A 23818-nucleotide genomic window follows, 5' to 3' on the forward strand; every position below is an offset into this window, starting at 1 on the left:
TGGCTCAGTTGGTTGAGCGTCCCACTTCGGCTCGGGTCACGATCCTGTGGTTCGTGAGTTCGAGCCCAAACCAAGTCGGTGTTTTCTTAAAAAGTTAAACATATGCTTCATATGTCCTAGGCATCCCGCTCCCAGGCACTTACGCTGAGAAATCAGGGTATACGTTCACATGAAGACTCGTACGCCAATGTTCACAGACACTTCATTTGACGTAGCTTCACGCGGACAACAAGTCATATGGATGAGCTGCTTACGCATCAGGTGAATGGGAAGCCAACAGTGGTAAGTTCGTACAGTGGGGTGCCAGCCAACACCGAAGCAGGGTGCGTCCTTGTGCACAAGGACAGCACGGAGGAAAGAGTCCTGATGGCCGCCAGGCCGGGGCCGCTGTCCCTCCCCGGCATCTCCACTGTTTGCTCAGCACCACTGCCCCGTCCACCCCACCGCCAGGTCCTGCCCGCGCAGCCTCCAGGCTTTGCAGTGTGTTCCTCCTCACGGTGCAGACTCCACTTGCTCCGGGCGAGGCTCGCCCTCGTGTCCCCCCTGGGTTGCCCAGGGGCTCTGAGTACCTGCACCCCCCTCTCAGATCCGCCCCATGGGTCACTCCCTTCCTCCGGGGTTTTCCGCAGGCCTCCTTTACTGCAGAGAACAGAGATTGCTCTGAGCTGCCTCCAGTGACGAAACACGTTCAAAGGGAAGGATGACGTCGGTTACGCCAGGATGCTTGAAAACCCTCACCCTTGCCCCACCCGTCCTCACCTCCGCTTTCCTTCCTTTGCTGCAGCAGGCAGCACGGAAGAGTAGAGCCAGGGGCGCCCAGCGGGCTCAGGGTACAGCATGCGGCACTTAACCTCAGGGTAGTGAGTTCCAGCCCCGTGCTCGTCGTGGAGCCCAGTTAAAATTAAAAAAGAAAGAGTAGGTCCAGAGGTGCGATTTTAGAGTTTGAGCAGACCTGACTGGACTCAGGAAATATCGGGAAGACGCTACGGCCCTCAGGAAGCAGCGTTTATTCTTTCACTTTTCATGTGGTTCCTGCTGCCGCATCTCTGCACGGACCAGTTCCTCTGCCTGGTCAGAGCCCAACGCAGTCCCCTGCGCCCTGACACAGCACAAGTGACAACCTTTCACAACCACAGTTCTCTGGGTCCAAAAATCCTCGGGAAAGACTGTCTTCTCTTTCCTTACTAAAAAAAAAAAAAATTAGGGGCACCTGGGTGGCTCAGTGGGTTGAGCCTCGGACTTTGGCTCAGGTCACGACCTTGCGGTTCATGGGTTGAGCCCCGCGTCGGGCTCTGTGCCGACAGCTCAGAGCCTGGAGCCTGCTTCGGATTCTGGGTCTCCCTCTCTCTCTGCCCCTCCCGCGCTTGCACCTTGTCTCTCTCTCTCTCTCATAAATAGACATTAAAATTTTTTAAAAAACAATTTTTAAGGGGTGCCCGGGTGGCTCAGTCTGTTGAGCATGTCTGACTTCCGCTCAGGTCATGATCTCACGGCTTCGTGAGTTCAAGTCCTGCATCGGGCTTCATGCTGATGGTGCAGAGCCTGCTTGGGATTCTCTCTCTCTCCCTCTCTCTCTTCCCCTTCCCCCGCTCGCACCTTGTCTCTCTCTCTCTCATAAATAAATAAACTTCGGAAAATTAAAAAAAAAAAGAGCTTTTAAAAAAAGTTTATTTATTTATTGAGAGAGAGTGCACTCTGCCAGCGCAGAGCCTGACGCGGGTGAGATTGTGACCCAAACCAAGATCAAGAGTTGGAAGCCTAACCAGCTAAGCCACCCAAGTGCCCCCCCTCCTCCCCACTAAACCAAGAATGTTCTTTAAAAACAAGAGCATTCTTATGTAACCTCAGTGCGATGATCAAAATCAACAAAGTAACAATGCTACAATATTATCTAGTCTAGAAACCTCACTGAGATGCTGCTAAATGTCCCCTGTAACATCTTTTATAACAAAAGAAATCTCAGACGTGAGTAACATTCAGTTCTCATCTCCTTGCAGTCGCCTTGAATCGGGAACAGTTCCTCAGGTTTTGTATTTCATGACATTTTTAAATGTTACATATTTCTAAAGAGTAAAAGTTATTTGTGTAACATCCCTTGGTTTGGGTTTGTCTGGTATTTCCCACGATTAGGCTCATGTATTTTTAAGGAGTAAAGTTTAGTTGTATAACGTTTCTCAACTTGGGTTTGTCTACTATTTCCTTATGCTTGGACTCGGGCTATAACATTTTTGGCACTGTGTTCATTTAAGAGCATCCCTCAGGAGGTGCGTGCCACCTGTCGCTCGTGACGGAAGTTAACATCTTCCATCACCGAGTTAAGGTGGTATCTGTGAGGTTTCTCCCCTAGGAAGGTACCATTTTCCCCCTGCCTTTTTTTTAAAGTTTATTTATTTATTTTGAGAGAAAGAGAGAAAGAGAAAGGGGGAGAGAGAGCAGGGGAAGGGCTGAGAGAGAGGGAGACAGAGAGTTCTAGGCAGGCTCCAGGCTCCGAGCTGTCAGTACAGAGCCCAGCGCGGGGCTCGAACTCGCGAACCGGAACATCAGGATCTGAGGCGAAACCAAGACTGGGATGCTTGACCGACTGAGCCACCCAGGTGCCCCCGCGTTCTTCCTTTTGTAACTAACGAACAAATGTCTTGTGAGGAGCTGCTCTGCGACCGTGTGACTGTCCCGTTACTCCTCTTACTTTGACCCACTATCTTTAGGATCCATTGCTGATTCCTGCCTGCATCACTTATCACTAAAACAGCTGCCAAACGGTGATTTTGAGGATGTTAAAGCCATAGCCTTTTCCTGACAGGTGTTATTTCTCTAGGACATTTAGTCCTGTAAGACTTTGTTGCCCCGCAGGAACGCACGCCAGAATTTTGCCCATCCCCCGCTCTGCTGCTCAGGTCTCTGAGGAGACCTGCATCTGAGAAGGACCGTTGTAGATTACGGATCACCTCCAAGCCCACTGGTTGTAACCCTGGGAAAGGTCACGATCTGGTGGGGCAGTGCTGCTCTGAGGTGTGTGTGATAAGCCGAGATGTCAGGGGTTTCCCTGCTTCCTCGGGCTCCCCCAGAAATCCACACTCGGTGGTCAGGAGCCTCGTTGTGGCCAATCAGTGCATTAGCTTACGTCACAAATACTTAGTATGGCAAGGAATTCGGTGTGGACTAGAATTTGAGAAGAAAAGGATTAATTTCCCTGGATCTGACCGTAAGTACTTTCAGAAGACAGGAATAAAGAGTTTTCTCTAACGGGATTACATAACTGCACTTTTTCTCCCTGTGCCTTTTCAGCAGAGGGCAAAATGTTGATCTCTTTTGGGACTGTGCTTCCCCTGAGGCTCTGAGGAATCATCAATACACTTTACTAACCTCCTATTTTGCTAAGGGGACCTCCAGAGCCTGACCCGGGCTCCCAGCTGGGCCTTGTCGCAGCTGACTTCGCAGTGGGAAGGGCTCACCCACTCCCGACGGCTCCACAGTCCCACCGAGGGGCGATTTACCCACATCCTTTCTGGCGGGGCGTACCCCAGAGGCTTCCTGAGGCCAGCTCAGGTGCACAGCGGCGAGGGGATCCTGTAGTACTTTAAGCTACACTGGGGGAAACCTCTCAGCGGTCAAGGACACAGCACTAAGTACAAGCAGGCCTCACCGAGGCTAGATCTGGGGCTCTACAAGCCGCCTCGTCTTTTTTTTTTTTTTTAAACAACCTTTTATTATTTTTTAAAATTTATTTTGAGAAAGTGAGAGCGAGTGAGTGAGCAGAAGGGCAGAGAGAGAGAGAGAGAGAGAGAGAGAGAGAGAGAATCCCAAGCAGGCTCTGCACTGTCAGCACAGAGCCTGATGCAGGGCTCGAACCCACAAATCATGAGATCATGACCTGAGCCAAAGCCAAGAGTCAGATGCTCAACCCACTGAGCCACCCAGGTGCCCCAAACCACCTCCTTTTGAACAGCTGTTCCATTCTTCTCTTTCTTGATGGATTTCCCTTGTAAGAAGGTGACAAAAATTACAAAGCTATTTTTAGAAGTGCCAGAAGAATTCCTCAGTTGGAAATCCTTTTGTTTGGAGAAATTACTCCAAGTGTCGGAGGTAGAAGGTGGTGCCCCAAAGGCCAGGGGTGCACGTGCTGGAGAGCTGGTGCAAGCCCACCATCATTCTTTCCTCCTTCCTGCTGCGGGGGAGGACCGGGCCCAGACTGCGAAATCCACTTTGGCATCTTCCAAGTTTGGGCTGATCTACCTGCCCTGGACACAGGAAGGGGCCGGGGGGGGGGGGGGGGGCACCTGGGTGACTCAGCCGGTTAAGTGTACGACTTCGGCTCAGGTCATAATCATGTGGTTCGTGAGTTCAAGCCCAGCGTCGGGCTCCGTGCTGACAGCTGGGAGCCTGCAGTCTGCTTCGGATTGTGTCTCCTTCTCTCTCTGCCCCTCCCCCACTCACACTCTGTCTCTCTCTCTCTCAAAAATAAATAAAATGTAAAAAAAAAAAATTTCCAAGGAAAGACAGAAGTGGTGACTATCCATTCTAAATGAATGGATAAACTGGCCTATCCATACAATGGAATATTATTTGGCCGTAATAAGGAATGAAGCACTGACACACGCTACCGCATGCACGAACCTTGAAAACAAGATGCTAAGTGAAAGAAGTCAGACACTAAAGGTCACATATTCTATGGTTCCATTGTGTGAAATGTTCAGAATAGGCAATTCCAGAGAGACAGAAAGTAGATTGGTGGTTGCCTTAGCAAGGGAAAATGGGACGTGTCTGATAATGGGTGCAGGGTTTCTTTTGGGGTGATGAAAATGGTCTGGAATGAGATAGTGGTGATGGTTGCACAACTTTGTGAATTGAGCGCATAGAGTACCCTCTTATTTTTATTTAATTTTTAAGTAGGCTCGGCGATCAGATCAAGGAGGGGCTTGAACTCACCACTGGGAGATGGAGAGTCACATGCTCCACCCACGGGCCAGCCAGGCCCCTCCCCCCCAGTACCCTTTAGAAAAGGGTAATACGATTCACAAAGCTCAAATTTTTTTAAATGTAAAAAAATAATGTAATTTCAATCAGACTCCCAACAACGTTGTGTTTTGGGGAAAAGGGGCAACAGGAAAACGATGGTGTTTAATCTGAAATTCCTTGGAAAAATACACCTGTCAGAATGGGCAATGAAATGTAGATGAAAATCGGTTTGCCCTAACAGATTAAAATTGAAATAGAATCACCCAATAAAAACACCGTAGCAAAGGAACAAACGGATCAACGCAAAAGAACGAAGAAACGTAATAGCGTATATATAAAATTTCATACATGATAGGGGCGCCTGGGTGGCTCCGTCGGTTAAGCGTCCGACTTCGGCTCAGGTCACGATCTCGCGGTCCGTGAGTTCGAGCCCCGCGTCGGGCTCTGGGCTGACAGCTCAGAGCCTGGAGCCTGCTTCCGATTCTGTGTCTCCCTCTCTCTCTGCCCCTCCCCCGTTCATGCTCTGTCTCTCTCTGTTTCAAAAATAAATAAAACGTTAAAAAAAGAAATTAAAAAAAAATTTCATACATGATAAACGTGGTGTTCGGATGGAAGGGGCATTTATTAAATGCTGAAGGGAAAATACTACGAATTTGGCTTTCAAATTACCTTGTATTTTATTAATCCTACCAGAATATAAATTTATTTGAAACACAGCACTCCATGCTAGTCGTTCAACCTAGAGTCTCCTAGCAGCTTGAAGACCCACCAAACGCCGTCGGTCCGCGGCGTCCCGGCCCCAACCCCGGCGGGGCGCCCCGGCCCGCCCCCTTCACCTCCGCCGTCCACGACCCACTTCCAGCCCAACCCCGGCGGTGCGCCTCGGCCGGCGACCCTCACCTCCGGGGTCCACAGCCCGCTCCCAGCGCCCCCAGGCCCCGGCGGAGCGCCCCGGCCCGCCCCCTCCCCTCCGCTCGCGCGCCCAGCCGCCGGCGCCCCCTCGCGGCGCGCCCCCGAGGCCCTGCTCTGAAAGCAGTGGTTGGCGTGCAGACGTGAAACAACTAGAGAAATTCCTCACATGACCTTTGGGACGAATCATTTGCCTTTTCCTAAGCAGGTAACTGAGTGAAGCGGGCCAAAGTGGCGGGAAGGCTCTCTCCCTGGCCAGAGGCTGGGCCTCCACACAAACGTGGCTGGACCGGGGGACGAACTGTTTAATTCCCCGACTCTTGCGTATTGTCTTGTGGGCTCCCAACTTGCCCACAACAAACATGGACTCTCCTCGCCCCAATTGCGCCTTGATATGCTCTTCGGCAGCCATCTTTCTCCAGGGCAAGCCGAAAGCAGGAAGGTCACACCCTACCTGTCTCGGATAATGCCAGACGCCTTGAAATCAACAAGAGTCCAATTGGAACCGACGCTTTCACCGGAACGGCTTTTCCTCACGACCGGAAGGGGCTGTGCGTGAGGGCGTTGGGGGCGGAAGTGACGGGAAGGTGGTAGTGGGGTAGTTGGCGGGTGGTTGAGCAGAGCCGGTCGCCATGTCCGCGGGGAGCGCGACACATCCCGGGGCCGGCGGGTAAAGCTTCCTGGGCGAGGGCATCGCGGCTCGCACGGGGCAGAGGAGAGACGGAGGGACCGTTGGGAGCTGCGTATGGGTGTTTTGGGGTGGGGGGAGCGTTGAAGTGGGAAGTGTACGTATTGGAGGGCTGGGCTTTTGGGGAGAAAGACGGTGAGCAGGCCTTGGGGCCCCCGAAAAAGGCCGGCAGGGAGCAGAGGGAGACGGAAAGCAGGGACTTTTCGGAAGGACCGGCCAAGCGGAGGGGCGAAACGGGGGCATGTGGGACAGAGTGGAGTTTTCTCAGAGGGGCGATGGAGTAGAAAAGAAGTAGATTCTGGAGTAGGGTCGAAATTAGTGAGGAAATACTGCGGTAATTGTATAAAGAGAGGTGGTCATTTTAATATTGATAAGAGACTCGAGGGTGTAAAGAGGATACGATAGACGGCAAATGGGGTGCTAAAGCGTAGTAAGGGGAAGAATAACATGAATAAAGCTTTGGGGCCCAATATTTTCCTCTTTTTCCCGGTAGGCGCCGCAGCAAATGGGACCAACCAGCGCCAGCCCCCCTTCTCTTCCTCCCGCCGACGGCCCCAGGTGGGGAGGTTACCAGCAGTGGGGGAAGCCCTGGGAGCTCCACAGCTGCTCCCTCTGGAGCCTTGGATGCTGCTGCTGCTGTGGCTGCCAAGATCAATGCCATGCTCATGGCCAAAGGGAAGCTGAAACCAACGCAGAATGCCGCCGAGAAGGTATTTGAAGTTGAAGGGACTCTGCTAACTGCGATGTTAATAAGGGTTGTTTTGTAATTGTGCGATCCGAGAATCCTGTGTGTAGAGGAGAAAACCGGGACCCAGTAATTTAAGGATCACTTAGTTTTGGAACATATCAGATGATATTTTGTCATTTGTTTTTACGAGGCAGCTTTGGTTGGTTCGACTACATTTACGGATCAAATAGCTCATTTTGTCTTTGTTCTTAGTTCGGCCTGCTATCTACATAATCATTTAAAGCAACGATGGTAGTATATTTTTCACCACATGTGCATTTTCCCTGAAGTCACATGAGAAAGTCCAGGTAAATCAGTGAGCTTTAAAATGTCTCTAGTCAACTCTGCTCAAAAATACATTTATAAAATGTCCTTTATAATTAGAATCTAATGAACGTCTACAGTGTAATTAAACATGAAATAAAATGAACAGTTTATATGTTGGTTGGTTTGCTGTTTTCATACAAATTGGTCATTTTATAGAATTTGGTCGTTTTTAGAATTTGTGGTATAACTAAAATCTCACCACTAGGCTGGATCTGAACTTTCAAGTCTTTAACTTATCCTGTAATAGGAAACCAGAATCTTCTACAGGACGATGCATAGAGTGGCTGTTTGTAGTGCTAGAATGCATGCTTTGCACTTAAAAGAAATCCTTATAATTTTAAGGGATGGATTACTGTCTCCAGTTCACAGAGGATGGAAATTGGGCGTGCGTGTGAATGTCAAGTTGTGTTAATTGTGTAAGATCTGTCATGGTTGGCACACGTGTGACTTCAGAGTCGCCTCGGACAACTGGGTGTTTAGCTTTTGCTTGAAAGCCTCTGGAGTTGGAGAATTCAGTGTGTTCCAAGGCTGCTTGCTCCATTATAATTCTCATTTGAAAAAAAAAAAAGTTCTTCTGGGGGCGCCTGGGTGGCTCAGTCAATTGAGGTCATGATCCAACTTCGGCTCCGGTCATGATCTCATGGTTCGTGGGTTCAAGCCCCACGTCGGGCTCTCTGCTGACAGCTCAGAGCCTGGAGCCTACTTCCGATTCTGTGACTTCCTCTTTCTCTGCTCCTCCTCTGCTCATGCTCTGTCTCTCTTTCTCAAAAAGAAATAAACATTTAAAAAATTAAAAAAATAAAGCTGACTTCCATAGTACCTGTGAAGAAATGAGTTCTGTGTTTGCAAATGCAATTTAGGTGAGCAGTGACTGTGTTAATTAACACGTTGTGATTATTTCACAATGTAACCATATATCAAAATATCCAGTTCACCTTCAGTATATGTACACGATTTTTGTTTGTCAATTATACCTCAATAAAGCTGGGGGGAGAAAGGAAAATACAATTTTTTGTTAGCTGTCCAGTGTATGAGTATGATATCAACAGGCCATACTCTGTCTGGATGTTTAAATATTCAAGTTCGGCAGAATTGGTGGGAACTTCTAGTGAATTGGAAGTTCGTTATTCATTGTATTTTGATGGTTTGCAAAGATTGAGTCCGTTGTCCGTTTGTAAGTTTTACAAGGAGCTATAACACGCTGGTGATCATGGAGTGCTTCTGGAGTAATAAAATTTTTAATACTGATGTGAATCACTTATTTTTTTTTCTCTAAAAAGCTTTTGAGCTCAGCAGGCGGCAGCACAGTGCACAGATAGTGGATTTAGAATCAGAATATCTAGATGTGAAACCCAGGGTCCTCGGTTCTTGGCCTTAGATATGTCGTGGAGCCTCAGTTTTCCTCATCTGATGGGGTTGGTGACATGTACCTGGGTGGTCCCCGACAGTGGCTGCTGCCTCCTGTAGCTATTTAAATTAAAATTTGAGTGAAAAGTAAGATTTAAGATGGAGTTCCTCGGCAGGGCACTTGGACACGAGGCTGACGGCGCCCACGTTGGACTGCCAGGTAGCTCCCACTGCCGGACGGCACTGCCCGCACCTTTGAAGGTGGCCCCGGGGTTCAGGGAGCTGAGGTGTGCTTGAGCCAGCGTGCTGAGTGGGGGGCTGAACAAAGATGAGATGTTGCTGAATCTAGTTTGTGTCCGTGACTTAAAAACGTGTCTGATGCAGGGGCGTTTGGGTGGCTCAGTGGCTTAAGCAACCAACTTCGGCTCAGGTCATGATCTTGCGGTTTCGTGGGTTCGAGCCCCCGCATGGGGCTCTGCGTCTCCCTCTCTCTCTGCCCCTCCCCTGCTCATGCTCACTCTCTCTTTCTTAAAAATAAATAAACGTTAAAAAAATATTTAAAATGTATCTAATGCATAAGGAAGTAAACTGCATTTTTATCTTCCTGGAGCAGATTTGTGGGACATTGGTCCAAGGCAAGAAAAGGTTGGGGAAGGCCATCTTGGGATGAAATTTTTCTTGAATAACTCCAATCCAGCTATCTGGAGTTGCCTACAGTTGAAGTTGAAAGAAGCCAGACCAGATTTTAGGATTTTGCTTGATTTTTCATCCATTCTCTTAGTTCTTTAGTAGAAAGTAATGGGTTGTCAGGTAAAACTGACGGGTGTTCCAGGTCACTGCAAGGATGGGATTAGGTGAATGTAAGGTGCCATGGCCGCAGCGGTGGCACAAAGGCGGCGTCCGGTTACACAGGTGAGGTGCATGGGTTGCTGGACTCTGCCCTGTATTTTTTTTTTTAACTTAGTTTTTACATTTATTTATTTTTGAGAGACAGAGCACAAGTGGGGGAGGAGCAGAGAGAGGGGGACACAGAATCCGAATCAGGCTCCAGGCTCCCAGCTGCCAGCACAGAGCCCAACGTGGGGCTCGAACCCACAAACCGTGAGATCACGACCTGAGTCGAAGTCAGACGCCCAACCGACTGAGCCACCCAGGCGCCCCTGCCCTGCATTTGACTGCACGTACGGCTAGCTGGTCGAGGTGCAAAGCACCGTAACTTGGTCTTGTGATTTTCCCCGTGAAGATGGCAGCGTAGGGTTTCTGGGATTATGTGATCACAGAAACGCACATGTGGCTGAGGTTACAGAGAAACCTGAGGGTTGCCTTCAAGTCGGTTGACAATACTCGGTGTCAGTTCAGTGAGGTTTTGTTTGCTCGTTGTGTCATTTTTGCAGAATGACCCAGGAGTGTTTCCAAGTGTGTTTGCAGGCAGGTTTGGGGAACGGTAAGGTGGTGGTGGGACTTGGGAAGGGCCAGTTGTAAATTGGACAGCAGAAAGATACTATTTCATCTTACAGTCTTTTTGATCTAATTGCTCTTTCTTGGTAGCTTCAGGCTGCTGGCAAAGGCCTAACTAGCAATAAAAGCAAGGACGACCTGGTGGTGGCTGAAGTCGAGATCAATGACGTGCCTCTCACGTGCAGGAACCTGTTGACTCGAGGGCAGACTCAGGATGAGGTGGGGAGATGTGGGGCCTCTCTGGGGACGGTGGTGGCTGGGCGTGGTCTTGTGAACGCGGAGAGCAGAGTCAGATATTTATTCGCGGGTTTGGGTCATAATCTCCAAAGTCAGGGTTGGGTTGAATTAACTGCAGAGGAGCTTCCTAGTGAAGGTGAAGGAGCCGATATGGGTGGACTCCCTGGGTCAGCTTGAGCAGGAAGCGATTTCCGATATGGGAGGGATTCCTGTACAGACCTCATTCCTGTCTGTTGGTGGAATGAATGCATTGGGGCGAATCCATCCTGCTGCCTGTCATCGAAGTCGGTCAACTGCCACATCATCCTTCTAATAGAATGTTTCCTTTTCAGATCAGCCGACTTAGTGGGGCCGCCGTGTCAACTCGAGGGAGATTCATGACAAGCGAGGAGAAGGCCAAAGTGGGGCCAGGGTGTGTATGCACTTCCTCTGCTTTGGGAAAAGATTGGACACGGGCTCACGTTAGTGTGTTTTTCATTCTGAGGAAATAGGTGTAAATATTTGGTTAGCAGCTTGCTAGACGTACACGCATGCTTCGTAGTAGAACTTGGGAACGTCTCAGACATGCGTAAGGAGGGTCGGCAGCTCTCGTCCTTCCTGCTGCTCTTTGATTGTTCATTTCACAGGTAACGTTTTCTTAGAGGAAACACATCACGGGAAAGTGTGAGATGAGACAATTGCTAACATTTAATGGACACGCTTCTAAATTTTTGTGTGGGAATGTTTCCCCCAACAAAAGGGCGTGTGTTTTGTTGTGATCTCCGTCTAAAAAACATCCTTTTGTCCGACTCCTTGCTGTTTCCAGGGTGGCTGGATTATCTATGTAAACATCTCGTCCCCTTTAGTTCGTCTCTCCCATTACTCGGTGTTTGGGGGCGGGTAGTCAGGCAGTGCAACATTTTTCACGTTGGCCCAAACCAAATATAATTAGGAAGCAAAACTTGCTCCCCACCTGAGACAGTATATTGCAACTGTGTGCACGCCGGTTGCTGTTTTGAACTTTTTTGTCTTTAGACACAGCTGTTTTTTGCTGACAGCTTGTTATGAACTGTATGGTTATCGAAGATCTTCTCTGTGATTACAGTCAAAATCTGAATCTAAGCCACGTTACATTTAGAGTCGAGAGTTGCTTTGGTTGCGGGCCTCAAAGCCATGGGTCTGTGCGCTCCTGTCACTGTCACCCCGGTCATTTGGATAGACAAGAGCATGTCTGCACGTAACCTGTTAGCCAACAAAAAGGAATTTTCTCAAACATCCGGTTATCTCGGTTGACTAGATCCCTGTATTCAGGAGCCCATAAGAGCAGATTTGATCCTGTGTGGGCTGGCTAACTTGAAGCAACCAGAAAAGTTTATTTAGCCTCAGCTTTAAACCACGTTCTTAAAAATTAGCAACAGCAATTTCTGTGAATATAGTGCCTTTGCCTTACTTGGAAAGTATAAACGTTACAAATTCGGTGACCTGTTTGGTTCCTTTGGTTATGACCAGTTTGGGATCATCATTTTGTATTTCTCTTTATAGGGATCGTCCGTTATACCTTCATGTTCAGGGCCAGACACGGGAATTAGTAGACAGTAAGTAACGGTTGGGCTCACATCTGCTTTTTGCGAGGGGCAAAGTATAGGGCTCTAAGTAACAGGTTGGCAGAATGTCCCTGGGCTGTGCTAACTCGTGTGTATGAACTGCTTGCGAATGGGCTGGGGGTTTAGAGAGGCTGAGAACCACATACTTGGGGATCCTATAAAACGGATTAGTACATGGGCACCTGAGCATTGACCTTTGTCACGAGCTGGTAGTCCGTGCGTTCATCCCATTGGTATAACATCTCACCCCGTTTTTCCACAGGAGCTGTAAACCGAATCAAAGAGATCATCACCAATGGGGTGGTCAAAGCCGCCACGGGGACGAGTCCAACTTTTAACGGTGCAACAGTCACTGTCTATCACCAGCCGGCGCCCATTGCACAGCTGTCTCCAGCTGTTGGCCAGAAGCCTCCCTTCCAGTCAGGGGTATGTTTGGTGGAGAGATCCCCTAACAGCTTTGTCATTTCTGTAAAATTGACATAGGCCACAGAAAATGGTAGATGAGAAGAACATAGAAAATCCTGAAATTCTGACCCGAGAGCTCCCTGCTAGTGCTGGCCTGGTGACGCGCCCTTTGGAAAGGGCGTTGACGCGGTCGAGGGCACACCGTTCGCTGTGAAGTTAGCGGTTTGGTTCTGTGTCTGTAAATGTGACGGCAGCTGGAGGACTAAGAAGGCTGAGTCTGGTGAAGCAAGACTCTGCTGATACAATCCTCCTAGAGAACAGGGTGGGCGAGAGCAGCCCTCACTGGAGGACGCCACGGGGCTGACTGCACGACCCGACACGCCGCTATCGCGTCCCGGGAGACCGCGCCGGGCTCTCACTGCCTTGCGGTGGCCTGGGCCGTGGGCGTGCTTCCTGAGCCGCGAGTCTTTGCTTTATGCCTGTTTTGCTGAACTGAGGAAGGTGTTAATGTTCTAGGTAGGTGCGTGGGACAGGCAGATCTCATTTAAATTAAGTTACTATAGGGGCGCCTGGGGGGCTCAGTCGGTGAAGCACCCGACTCTTGACCTTGGCTCGGGTCATGATCTCAGGGTTTGTGGGATCGAGCCCCACGTCGGACTCCATACTGACAGTGCAGAGCCTGCTTGGGATTCTCTCTCCCTTTATCTCCGCCCTCTCCCCTGCTTACACGCTCATGTGCACACGCACTCTCTCCCTCCTTTTCAAAATAAACGTTAAAAAAAAAAATTTAAGCTACTTTGTGAAGTTTATTTTTATAGGCTCATGGTAGAAATTATTTGGAGTCCTTGTTCTAACAGTGATTAAAGGTATCTGGAGGATTAAAGTCTTGCGCAGAATCATTTTCAAGATTTGGATTTAATTATGTGTCATGTTTAATCTGAGGTGTTCTGTTCTTCCACAGATGCATTATGTTCAAGATAAATTATTTGTGGGTCTGGAGCATGCTGTGCCCACTTTCAATGTCAAGGAGAAAGTGGAAGGTCCAGGCTGCTCCTATTTGCAGCACATTCAGATTGAAACAGGTGCCAAAGTCTTCCTAAGAGGCAAAGGTTCGGGTTGCATTGAGCCAGCATCTGGCCGAGAAGCTTTTGAGCCTATGTATATTTACATTAGGTACGTGTGGATGGGTGGGGCTGAGGACATTTGAATGCTTGTCACCAGATCAGTACAGACAGGGATAATTCAGAAGGTGTAAGAAAATAGGTTTAACAAACCTTAACATGAGGGACTTGGGTCAGTACTAGCAATAATCACTTTGTAATTACTTAGTAAGAATGATTGAAATAGGAGGTGGAATTGCCTTTTTTAGTATTCAGGTTCTTGGGTTTTATACGATCTTTGACCCTAAAGTAGCTGTGATGAGCCTAAAGTAGCCTTTTTTTAAACCTACGACAGTATTCGTGTACTTTATAGTGATTTTAGTGTCTTTTAAAAGTCTTATGTCAAGAAGTACTATAACTCAGAGAGACCAAAAAGTGTATGTCTCGATGATACTGGTTATATCTTACGGGGCTTCTATTACGTTATTTTGTGATTTTCAGAAAGTTAGATTTGTGCTGCATTAAATGTATTAAACTTATAAACAGTATACGAAGTGAAACACAATTCTCTCTCTTTTACTTTTCTCCTCTTTGAATTTTCTGGGTCTTCCTTCTTTGCAGCCATCCCAAACCAGAAGGCCTGGCTGCTGCCAAGAAGCTCTGTGAGAATCTCTTGCAAACAGTGAGTTCTGTTCGATTGTCTGATATGCAGAGAACTGCTGTGTGGGGCTGTGTCTGAGCCCTCTTCCCACCTGCACTGGTTTCCGAGGGCTTCAGTAACAAGTTGCCACCGACTAGGTGACAGAAACGTATTCTCTGACTGCTCAGGAGGCCAGACACGCAGAATCCAAGCGTGGGCAGGGTTGGCTCTTTCTGAACAACACCGTGCGGGAGAATGTTCCACGCCTCCCCCGGCCTGCAGCCCTTTGCATTTTCGCCGGGTGTCAGCAGAGCTCCGTTCTCTGTCCCGGTGACACCTGGCCTACTCCTGCCTCTCCTTGTCCATCTGTCTCTCAGAAGGGTGGCAGTCCTCGGATTTAGGGCCCACTGGAATCCAGTGTGACTTCATCTTAATAGCGTGTATCTGCAAGACCTTGTTTCCAAATAAGGTCACATTCTGGGGTTTTTGGCAGATGTGACTTTTGAAAGGACACCATTTAAACCACACCGTTCTGGCCACTAACATTCTCTCTAAGGAAGTCAGACCACCCTAGCATGTCCTCGCTGGTGTGCGTTTTCTTCTTTAGGAGGCATTTCAGTATGGAGTTTTGGAAATGTGCAGGCCTTCAGTGTGAAATCTCAATGTCCTCAGTTACTTAAGTAGACGATACTTTTAATCTTGGTCAGGTTGTTTGCTGTGGGCCTTCCAAGTTCTTTTCAACAGTAAGTTTGGCTAAATAAGGGAGGAAGGTGGAGCTATGATGGTTTAAAACCAATCGGCAGTGCTTTGGCCTAATTGCTTATTTGAGTATTCTTTTTATTCTGTAGTCTAGTAACCAAAAGTTAGACCGGGAGGCCTCTTTGCGTAGCACCTGATGGAAACCAGGTTTGGGGTTGACTGCTCAGCGTTGTGTTATTTGATACGTAAGGGTTCCAGACTTTTGGGAAGCTGTTTGCTTTGCTTCTGCAAAGTAACCTGATTTACTATCCTTTATACCAGACCACTGCCCTGATCACCCCCTGGCTTTGTCTCATTGCTGCGTGCGGCGACTCAGTGGGGTGCCCAGAACGAAGAACTGGGGGGGGGGGGGGGGGGACACATACTAGCTCTGTGCTGAGCCTTGAGCTCCCTGAGGACAAGTCCAGCAAATAAAAGAATGAATGATTTCTCATTAGTTGTACTGACAACTTAGGAACTTCCTACCTTCTGTATCTGTGTGGCTCTGGATGATTTTTACCTCAGAGTTGGGTCTCATTTGGGGGATTTTAAATAATCTCTACACCCAACATGGGGCTCAGATTCACAACCTTGAGATCGAGCGTCACGCACTCCACCCGTTGAGTTAGCCGGGCGCCCCGTGCCTTATTAAAATTTAGAGTAAACAGGTCTCAAATAGGTTGAGATACCAGTGGAAATATCTTAATCCCCGGCTGCTTTAGTCCCAGAACCAGACTCTTGTAAATACTCCACAAATTGGGACTGTCCCATATGAATTTGTCTTCCCTTCTCTTGCAGGTTCATGCTGAATACTCTAGATTTGTGAATCAGATTAATACTGCTGTACCCTTACCAGGTGTGTATGTCTCAAAGTGTTCGACGAAGATAAATGCGTTGTTAGCGATATCTGTGTGTGAAATAGATACTTGAGGCTAGACTAAGCGTGCCAGGGCACTCAGAACCTAGGGTGATTTGAAAAGCCATTCGTACCTCAGTAGTTTTCTTCCCTAGAGATTAAGTTAATATTCAGCTAAAATGTCTCATTCTGCTGCAGCTGATTAAACACTTTTTTTCTTCCCCCTCAGGCTATACACAACCCTCTGCTATAAGTAGTGTCCCTCCTCAGCCACCATATTATCCATCCAATGGCTATCAGTCTGGTTACCCTGTTGTTCCCCCTCCTCAGCAGCCAGTTCAGCCTCCCTACGGAGTGCCAAGCATAGTGCCACCGGCTGTTTCACTGGCACCCGGAGTCTTGCCAGCATTACCTACTGGAGTGCCCCCTGTGCCAACACAATACCCGATAACCCAAGTGCAGCCTCCAGCTAGCACTGGACAGGTAGGACGCCGGGGCGGGAGCCGGACGCCGCTGTGCTGGGGGAGGCCGGGCAGGGGAGGGGTGCGGGCGCGGCGGCGGCGGCGTTCAGAGAGAACAGGTGTGTAGTTATGGTGCAGCGGGAGGGGTTTTCTCCCGTTCCTCCCGCGTTCCCGCCACCGAGCTACCCGAAGGCTTCGGGGGACAGCGTGCACACACCGGTGCGTTCATCCTCAAGTGTGTGGCACCGGCAGACCGGTGTGTAGAAGAGGAGTCGGCGAGCTTCCCCTGGAATGCTGGCCGCCGGCTAGGTTAGGTGTCGCGGGCCCTGCGGGCGCCGTCACGCCTGCCGTGCCCGGTTGGCGGGCGCACGCGCGGCCCGAGACGATACCGAGTGAGTGAGCGTGGCCGTGCTCCGGGAACATTCGAGTCGCAAGTGTACAAGGGCCACGATCGTAGTTGGCCTGCACCTGGCTCCGGGAGAGGGGAGCCAGCCCACGCCACGCCTCCACGCGTTTGGAACGGAGTCCCTCAGCTTCGAAGGAAATCCACCATAGGCAGGGGCTCCTAGGCTGAGGGCTACATGAGCTCTGCCAACTTCAGGATCGTAAATGCTCTCACGGAATTCTCAAACCGTGTAAGAAACTAGAATTTTCAGAAAGGGTAGGCAGCTAGCTCATCTGGATGGATGGTGTCCAACCCTACGTCCGTCAGAGAGCAGAGGGAAGCTAGTGAGTGAGCGCACGGTGATTGATGGCGGGCCCTTGACCGTGGGCCTCTCAGAGTGGACCCGTGCCAGAGGAAGTGCAGCCCCGAACCATTGCCCAGCCTCCCGATCGGTGGGCTGTGAGCACTGAAGGGGGCTGGACAGGGAGAAACAGCAGAGGACTTCGCTGAATTCTGGCGGTGACCCTGAGGCCTAATCACGTGCCTTCTGTGTTTGGCAGAGCCCTAGTTCTCCAGCTTTGAGCCGCGCTGGTTTGTGACCAGAAATGCATATGGTGGAGCAGGCTCTTTAGGGTTGGGCTTGAGAGAGCGGGCGGCCCGGGCCCCTCATGCGTTCCCGGGTTTGAGCTGTGCCTTCCTGGAATATAATTCAGCCTATCCAGGCTTTGGTTTCCTTATAGAGAATGGGCGTGGGACGCCTGGGTGGCTCAGTTGGTTGAGTGTCTCTGGATCTTGGCCCAGGTCAGGAGTTCAGGCCTCGAGTTGGGCACCGCCCTGGGTGTGAAGCCTACCTTAAAAAAAAGAAAAGAAAAGAAAAAGAAAATGGGCGTAATGATAATATCTCAGAGGTCGCAAAGGTTAATTGAGGTGACCCACGTGTTCAACAAGTCATGGCCATTTGATAAGACTTGTCTTATCTCTCTGACGCGTGCTGGGTCGGTCCTTATTCCTTTTTGGAACAATCTCTTAAAACATTAGACTCCCCGTTGCTATGACAACTTACCCACGGAAGTGGCAGATGGACTTGCCTTTGCCACGAGCGTTGGCAGCCTTTATGATCCAGAAAGAGCTAATCGCGTTGATTAGAGGAGCTTAAATTGGAGAATGTTTGGCTTGTAACTTCTGAACTAAGTAAGTGGCTAGAATTTGTATTATTTGTTGATCATGTTTGCTCCTAATCGCCCAAGTGCACAGCAGATTTTTCCTAAGAGTTGAGAGCACCTTAGAGATCGTCAGTTTTGCATTTCCCTACCGTCAGGGTGGGAAGGCTGTACTGTCACCAGATGATACAGGAAGGAAACTCGCGGCCAGAGATACAGGATTTCTAGGATACACGTGCATCATTAAAATGTATTGTAACTATTGTGTTCTTAAAGTGGCTGGGCGTTCTCACACCATTTTTCCCCTTGGTTTGTTTTGGTCCCAGAGTCCGATGAGCGGGCCTTTTATTCCTGCTGCTCCTGTCAAAACTGCCTTGCCTGCGGGCCCCCAGCCCCAGCCCCCGCCCCCGCCCCAGCCCCCACTCCCAAGTCAACCCCAGGCACAGAAGAGGCGATTCACAGAGGAGCTACCAGATGAACGAGAGTCTGGACTTCTTGGATACCAGGTTAAATAAAATACTTTTACTTTCCTCACCATACCCTACTGTATCTTTCCTTTAAAGAAAGAAATTCACATCTATGCCAGTTGTTTTCCCGATAACGAGGATTTCTGTTTTCTGGAATCCATTTAGATTAGGGTTTTTTCCTTGGGGGATTAACTGAAAGCAAGAATGAGTCCCTTTGGGTGGGTTTGTCTTTGGGGTCAATATGATAAAATACAGAACTCCACATAGAGAGAAGTATAGGTCTCTTATGACTGGCACCTGGAACGAGTCGTGTAGATTTCTGCACTTCCTCTTACACAGCACTCTCGAAAGCCTCAGATAGTTCTCGCTTCCCTACACATCTCACCGAAAGGTATCATTCTACCTCCCAATAGTGGTTTGTATTTAAACCTTAGCTCCCAATTTACTATTCTGTCTCTCCATAAGAAAGAGTGATTTTTTTCCTCCAGTCCCCCACCACCCGCAGAAAAAGGTGGCCAAAATGTGATTCTGTGCATAGTTATAGTCATTCGAGTATAGGGTTTTTAAAAATATTATTAAAATGTTTAGTTTTGGTGCAGTTTTGTTTCATCAGGAGAAGCACCTGCGCTTTTTGCCAGAGTCCTTGAAGCCTTCTTTGAAACACGCTTTGAAGCATTTTTATAGTTCTAGATGGAGAATTGAAAACAGATGCAGGTAGCATAATCAATCATGATGTCCCCGAGCAAGTCCTCCGTAGAGAAGAGTGATCTCTGTTTGGGCCGTGGTTACGCCCCAAATCCTAGAGAGCTATGTAGTGCAGATTACTGCAATTGACCAGAAAGACAAGGCACTTGACAGTTACGTTAAGGAGCTAAAGTCTGTACAGCAGTTGTAGATTTGCTAATGCCACTGTATTTTTCTGCTCATAGCATGGACCCATTCATATGACTAATTTAGGTACAGGCTTCTCCAGTCAGAATGACATTGAAGGTGCAGGATCGAAGCCGGCAAGTTCCTCAGGCAAAGAGCGAGAGAGGGACAGGTAAGTTTGTTGGAGCGGAATTACATGAATGTATTAAGACGTCCTCCGTTTGCATCGCTAGTGAGAATGATCATTGCTGCGGGTTTCCCGTGTTCTAAAACTGTAACGAGATCCTTTGGCTCAAATAAGCTCCTGTTCTTTGTAACGGATACGCTCATGGAGAATAGGACGCGCCTCCCAGTCTCCGGGCCGCTGTACTCGACTTTGAATAATTCAGTGCTTGTTCATTCAGGCATCTTCCTTTACCTTCACTGCCTGCATCTTGGCTGTTTTCCTGAGCGTAGGCAGGGACAGGAGTCTGACACAAGCCATGTTTGCTACTTAGAATCCTAGAACCTGATGGGTTGAGGTACTTGAATGGAGGTCCGGCCTGCCACCCAGGGCTCGCACTCTCCTGTACCATCCTTTGAGCCTTCACTGGATGAGCCTAACTTCTCCCAGCAGCGCATTCTTGTTTTGGCCCGGCCCAGCCTGGCTGTGTAGACCGGCCTTACAATCTGACAACTTGATGATAGCTTGAAGGGTGGGGTCAGGCGGAAGGGGTAGAAGTGGATGGTTACCTGCTTCGTGTCTGCTGGACAGGTTATGATGGATCGAATCTGTCTGAAAGGGCTGTCACATTTTTTCTCCTAACAGGCAGTTGATGCCTCCACCAGCCTTTCCAGTGACTGGAATGAAGGCAGAGTCTGATGACAGGAGTGGGTCTGGGGCCGGAGCAGGGGGCCATGGTGAGTGAGGTGTAGCTGGGGATACTCGGGTGGCTAAGACTGTTCCTAAGCTATTAGTTTTCTGACCTGATGTTCACTCAGATGGCACTCATTCAGGTGTTTAATCCAGCTTCTAAAATCTACAGGCTAATGAGAATACTTGTTTTTATTTAAAAGGACGACATACAGTTACACGGGCTTTAATTTTCAACTGACGTGTGTCTAGGAAAGAGTTGGTTAACTTACGTTTTATGCATAGCATTAAAGCCCTAGGAAATACTAATGATTGGTAGGTCAGTTCAAAATTTTGTTGCCTTTGTTATCTGAATACCTGGAGGTAATCTGATGCAGACTTGAGGACTGGTATTTTGGGGCACCTGCCTGGCTCAGCCAGTGGGACATGTGACTCTTGATCCTGGGGTCCTGAGTTCGAGCCCCATGCGTAGAGCCTACTTTTAAAAAAGATTGATTTTTCTTTGTATTGGGAGCTGAGCTACTTCTCTCTGCATAGCTCTATCGATTGAATGGTCAGCCTGTGGCTGTTGAAAAAGCATTGCTTCTTAGTATCCCAGAACTCTAGATGTGTAGAGGAATATGGGGCCACTCGTGTTCTTTGCCTGTAGTCGTAATAAAAGTGAGCAAAAGAAAATACATTTTTTTCTTTTCTTCTTTTTTTTGAACTCTTTAAAAGGTGAAATATTAGCCTCCGAAGACTCACTTGCTAACTTTACTTTTTTTTTCTTTTTTCTTTTTTTTTCTTTTTTTTTTTTTTTGTGTTTCTTTTTTCTTTCTCTGTTTTCTTACATGGTTCTGGTGGACTCACATTTGCTGATGCTGGTGCTGTTTTTCGTGTGATCTTCAACGTTTTTGGGTGACCATTGACCCTGTGACCTCAAAATGGTGTCCAACTAACCAATTACAATTAACATCTTTTTTTTATTAACGAATTTATGGTATTATCTTTTTTTTTTTTTTTTTTTTTGTCTTGGTGGGGAACGGGGTTGGGGTTGTTTTCTCTATTCTAGATTATCCAGTCAAGAAGATGAAAACTACGGAGAAGGGATTTGGGTTGGTGGCTTATGCTGCAGATTCATCTGATGAAGAGGAGGAACACGGGGGTCATAAAAATGCAAGTAGCTTTCCACAGGGCTGGAGTTTGGGCTATCAGTACCCTTCGTCACAACCACGAGCTAAACAGCAGATGCCATTCTGGATGGCCCCGTAGGAAACAGTGGAGCAGAGCTTTGACCCTCGGTGACTCTCTTTAGCAATAATGCATGCGTTTGATTTAATAAGACTCTGGGGCCTGTACCGGGAACCATCTTGGACCTTTGCAGAAGTTAGAGATGCAGCGTCTCCTTTCTCAAAGTGTCTCGTTCTTTTTACAACATCCCTGTTTCTGCAGTGGGATAGCATCTGTTAACATTTACTTAGAATCACAAGTTTGTCTCAGAAGCGTTTTAACAGTTGGTGAAATGTGCTTGTTCAACAGAGCATCCCAACAGGGTCATTCCCATATACATTTGACCTGGTCCAGCCTTTTCCACACGAATGGCCCCTATTCTGACGAAGAGAAGGTTTTATTTGTATTTTACTACTGTTTGGTCAATTTTGATACCAACTGGTTACAAACGACGCCTTACTATTTATTAGTGGGGAAATGATCTTAAGACCATCCTTTCCTTTCAGCACCTTTAAATCTAAGGACAGTGCATCCCTGTTTCATTTTTGCATTCTTTTCTGTTTTTGGAAACTTCAGTTTTACTCATTTAAAACTGTTGGATATAGCTGGATCCTGAGTAGGAAGATTAAAGTTTTTTGTTTTTTGTTTTTTTCTCCCCTGTGTCTTTTTACTGGGATGAGCCAAAGCTGGCACCTTCAGGCACTCTTGTCTCAGAAAGCCATTGCTGTTTTTATTGCCCTTCTAAGCTCCATGTCGTCAGCTGGGTCAGAGAAAACTGCTTGATCAAAGCTGGTCAGAACTCCTCACAGAAATGAAACACAGTGGTCTGCCTCTCAGAACTGGTTGCAGCTCAAATAGAGAGATTTGACCGCTCAGTAGGATGGATGGCGAACTTAGTGACTGAAATTGCAACTTGTCCTTTTCCTTGGCATTACAGGTTTTGCCAAAAGAACTTTTTTGTATCAAATATTGACGTGTGAAAGAAGGAGCTAGTCTGCTGAACCAGGAGTAGTTTGAGATACTGAACTGTCATTTTTGCACATTTGAATACTTTGCAGGCTGGCTTTGTATAAACATATTCTCTGGTTTCCTATATGTTGTAAATATTTAGACCATAATTTCATTATAAATAAATGTATAAATATTCTGTTGTGGTTTCTCTGTTCTCTTCTACAACCCACCCATACGCTAAAATGTATAAACTTTTACTGATAGCTTAATGGAATTATAACCCACCAGAAAAATACATACACGGGCCCAGAAGTTTCCATATAGTTCCAAGAATTGATGACTTAACAGAGTAAACTCTTCAAAGTCCAGACGAAAACATCGAGGATAATTATAGTGGACTCCCTCCGTTCTCGTATTTTAGCCCTCCTTTATGGAACATGGTTAGATAGTGAGGTACATTTTAATTTTTATTTAATTTTTATTTATTTTTTTTAACGTTTATTTATTTTTGAGACAGAGAGAGAGACAGAGCACGAACAGGGGAGGGTCAGAGAGAGGGAGACACAGAATCTGAAACAGGCTCCGTGGGGCTCGAACTCACAGACCACGAGATCATGACCTGAGCCGAAGTCGGCCGCTTAACCGACTGAGCCACCCAGACGCCCCGTGAGGTACATTTTTAAAGGACAGAGACACAAATTATGCTTGAGAAAGCATTTTTAAAAAGAAGGGTGGGTAGAAATTTCAGCAAAATTTGCCCGGTGCCGATTCCTTTCAGACCTGTGTGTACCACCTAACATGGAGGTGAAGATACTGCCAGTGCCTTCACTATTGCTGTATGTAAAGGCCGGGGGGGGGGGGGGGGGGGGGGGGGGGGGGGGGGTGTGTGTGTGTGTGTGTGTGTGTGTGTGTGTGTGTGTGTGTGTGTGTGTGTGTGTGTGTGCGCGCGCGCGCGCTAGGTGGCTCAGCTGGTTAAGCCTGAGGCGGGGGGGGGGGGGGGGTGTGGGTGTGTGTGTGTGTGTGTGTGTGTGCGCGCGCGCTGGGTGGCTCAGCTGGTTAAGCCTGAGGCGGGGGGGGGGGGGGGGGGGGGTGTGTGTGTGTGTGTGTGTGTGTGTGTGTGTGTGTGCGCGCGCGAGCGCGCGCTGGGTGGCTCAGCTGGTTAAGCCTGAGCTTGATCTAGGCTCAGGTCATGACCTCATGGCTTGTGGGTTCAAGCCCCACATCGGGCTCTGTGCTAACAGCCTGGAGCCTGTTTGGGGTTCTGTCTCCCCATCTGCCCCTTCCCCGCTTGCTCTCCATATCTATCAAAAACAGATTAAAATTTTTTTTTTGTTTTTTTAAATTTTTTTTTTTAATGTTTATTTCTGAGACAGAGCATGAGTGGGGGAGGGGCAGAGAGAGAGGGAGACAGAATCAGAAGCAGGCTCCAAGCTGTCAGCACAGAGCCCGACGCGGGGCTCGAACTCAAACCGTGAGATCAACGGTCTCAAC

General features: G+C 48.3%; 2 protein-coding genes and 3 non-coding genes across 20 annotated transcripts in view; 4 read left to right on the forward strand and 1 right to left on the reverse strand.

Annotated features, from left to right (window-relative positions):
* The window catches only part of ARHGEF2 (Rho/Rac guanine nucleotide exchange factor 2), a 58472-nt gene extending 56379 nt beyond the window's left edge, over positions 1 to 2093 (forward strand). For 11 of the 13 annotated variants that reach the window (XM_078441229.2, XM_078441226.2, XM_078441233.2 and 8 more), the window contains one exon: positions 121 to 2093. The gene's annotated coding sequence lies outside the window, so the exon portion shown is untranslated. The remainder of the gene's footprint in view (positions 1 to 120) is intronic. The other 2 variants (XM_078441227.2, XM_078441228.2) reach the window with 2 other exon arrangements.
* Positions 2094 to 6199: 4106 nt separating this feature from the next.
* On the forward strand, positions 6200 to 22523 carry KHDC4 (KH domain containing 4, pre-mRNA splicing factor). 4 transcript variants are annotated; one of them, XM_060644675.3, is made up of 14 exons: positions 6200 to 6416; positions 7047 to 7263; positions 10503 to 10631; positions 10982 to 11061; positions 12171 to 12223; positions 12495 to 12658; positions 13599 to 13810; positions 14359 to 14419; positions 15914 to 15971; positions 16201 to 16454; positions 18304 to 18483; positions 19374 to 19486; positions 20123 to 20214; positions 21219 to 22523. In XM_060644675.3, exons 2-14 carry the CDS (start codon positions 7213 to 7215, stop codon positions 21416 to 21418), a joined length of 1647 nt encoding a protein of 548 aa, XP_060500658.1. In that variant the 5' UTR covers positions 6200 to 6416; positions 7047 to 7212; the 3' UTR covers positions 21419 to 22523. The 4 variants fall into 4 exon arrangements, 3 of the variants coding, with proteins under 3 accessions (XP_060500658.1, XP_060500657.3, XP_060500659.3); XR_009613868.3 differs by lacking the exon at positions 6200 to 6416 and adding an exon at positions 6424 to 6535 and having other exon boundaries at positions 19402 to 19486; positions 21219 to 21250; XM_060644674.3 differs by lacking the exon at positions 6200 to 6416 and adding an exon at positions 6424 to 6535.
* On the reverse strand, positions 10026 to 10110 carry TRNAR-UCG (transfer RNA arginine (anticodon UCG)). The gene has a single exon. It is a non-coding gene; the product is annotated as a tRNA-Arg (tRNA).
* On the forward strand, positions 12891 to 13019 carry LOC132686982 (small Cajal body-specific RNA 4). The gene has a single exon (XR_009613932.1).
* Positions 17172 to 17303, forward strand: LOC132686978 (small nucleolar RNA SNORA42/SNORA80 family). Its single transcript, XR_009613928.2, has one exon. It is a non-coding gene; the product is annotated as a small nucleolar RNA SNORA42/SNORA80 family (small nucleolar RNA).
* Positions 22524 to 23818: the final 1295 nt, after the last annotated feature.

Source organism: Panthera onca, chromosome F1 (genome assembly GCF_046562875.1).
Source record: "Panthera onca isolate mPanOnc1 chromosome F1, mPanOnc1 haplotype 2, whole genome shotgun sequence".
In the NCBI taxonomy this organism is placed as follows: domain Eukaryota; kingdom Metazoa; phylum Chordata; class Mammalia; order Carnivora; family Felidae; genus Panthera; species Panthera onca.

What these genes read in the sequence shown, in the direction of transcription:
- KHDC4 (XM_060644674.3), top strand. Translation starts at nt 6,498, where the DNA reads ATGTCCGCGGGGAGCGCGACACATCCCGGGGCCGGCGG. An exon ending in AAGGCCAAAGTGGGGCCAGG is followed by an intron (nt 11,062 to 12,170) that starts GTGTGTATGCAC and finishes TTCTCTTTATAG; the next exon opens with GGATCGTCCGTTATACCTTC. An exon ending in GTGAGAATCTCTTGCAAACA is followed by an intron (nt 14,420 to 15,913) that starts GTGAGTTCTGTT and finishes CTTCTCTTGCAG; the next exon opens with GTTCATGCTGAATACTCTAG.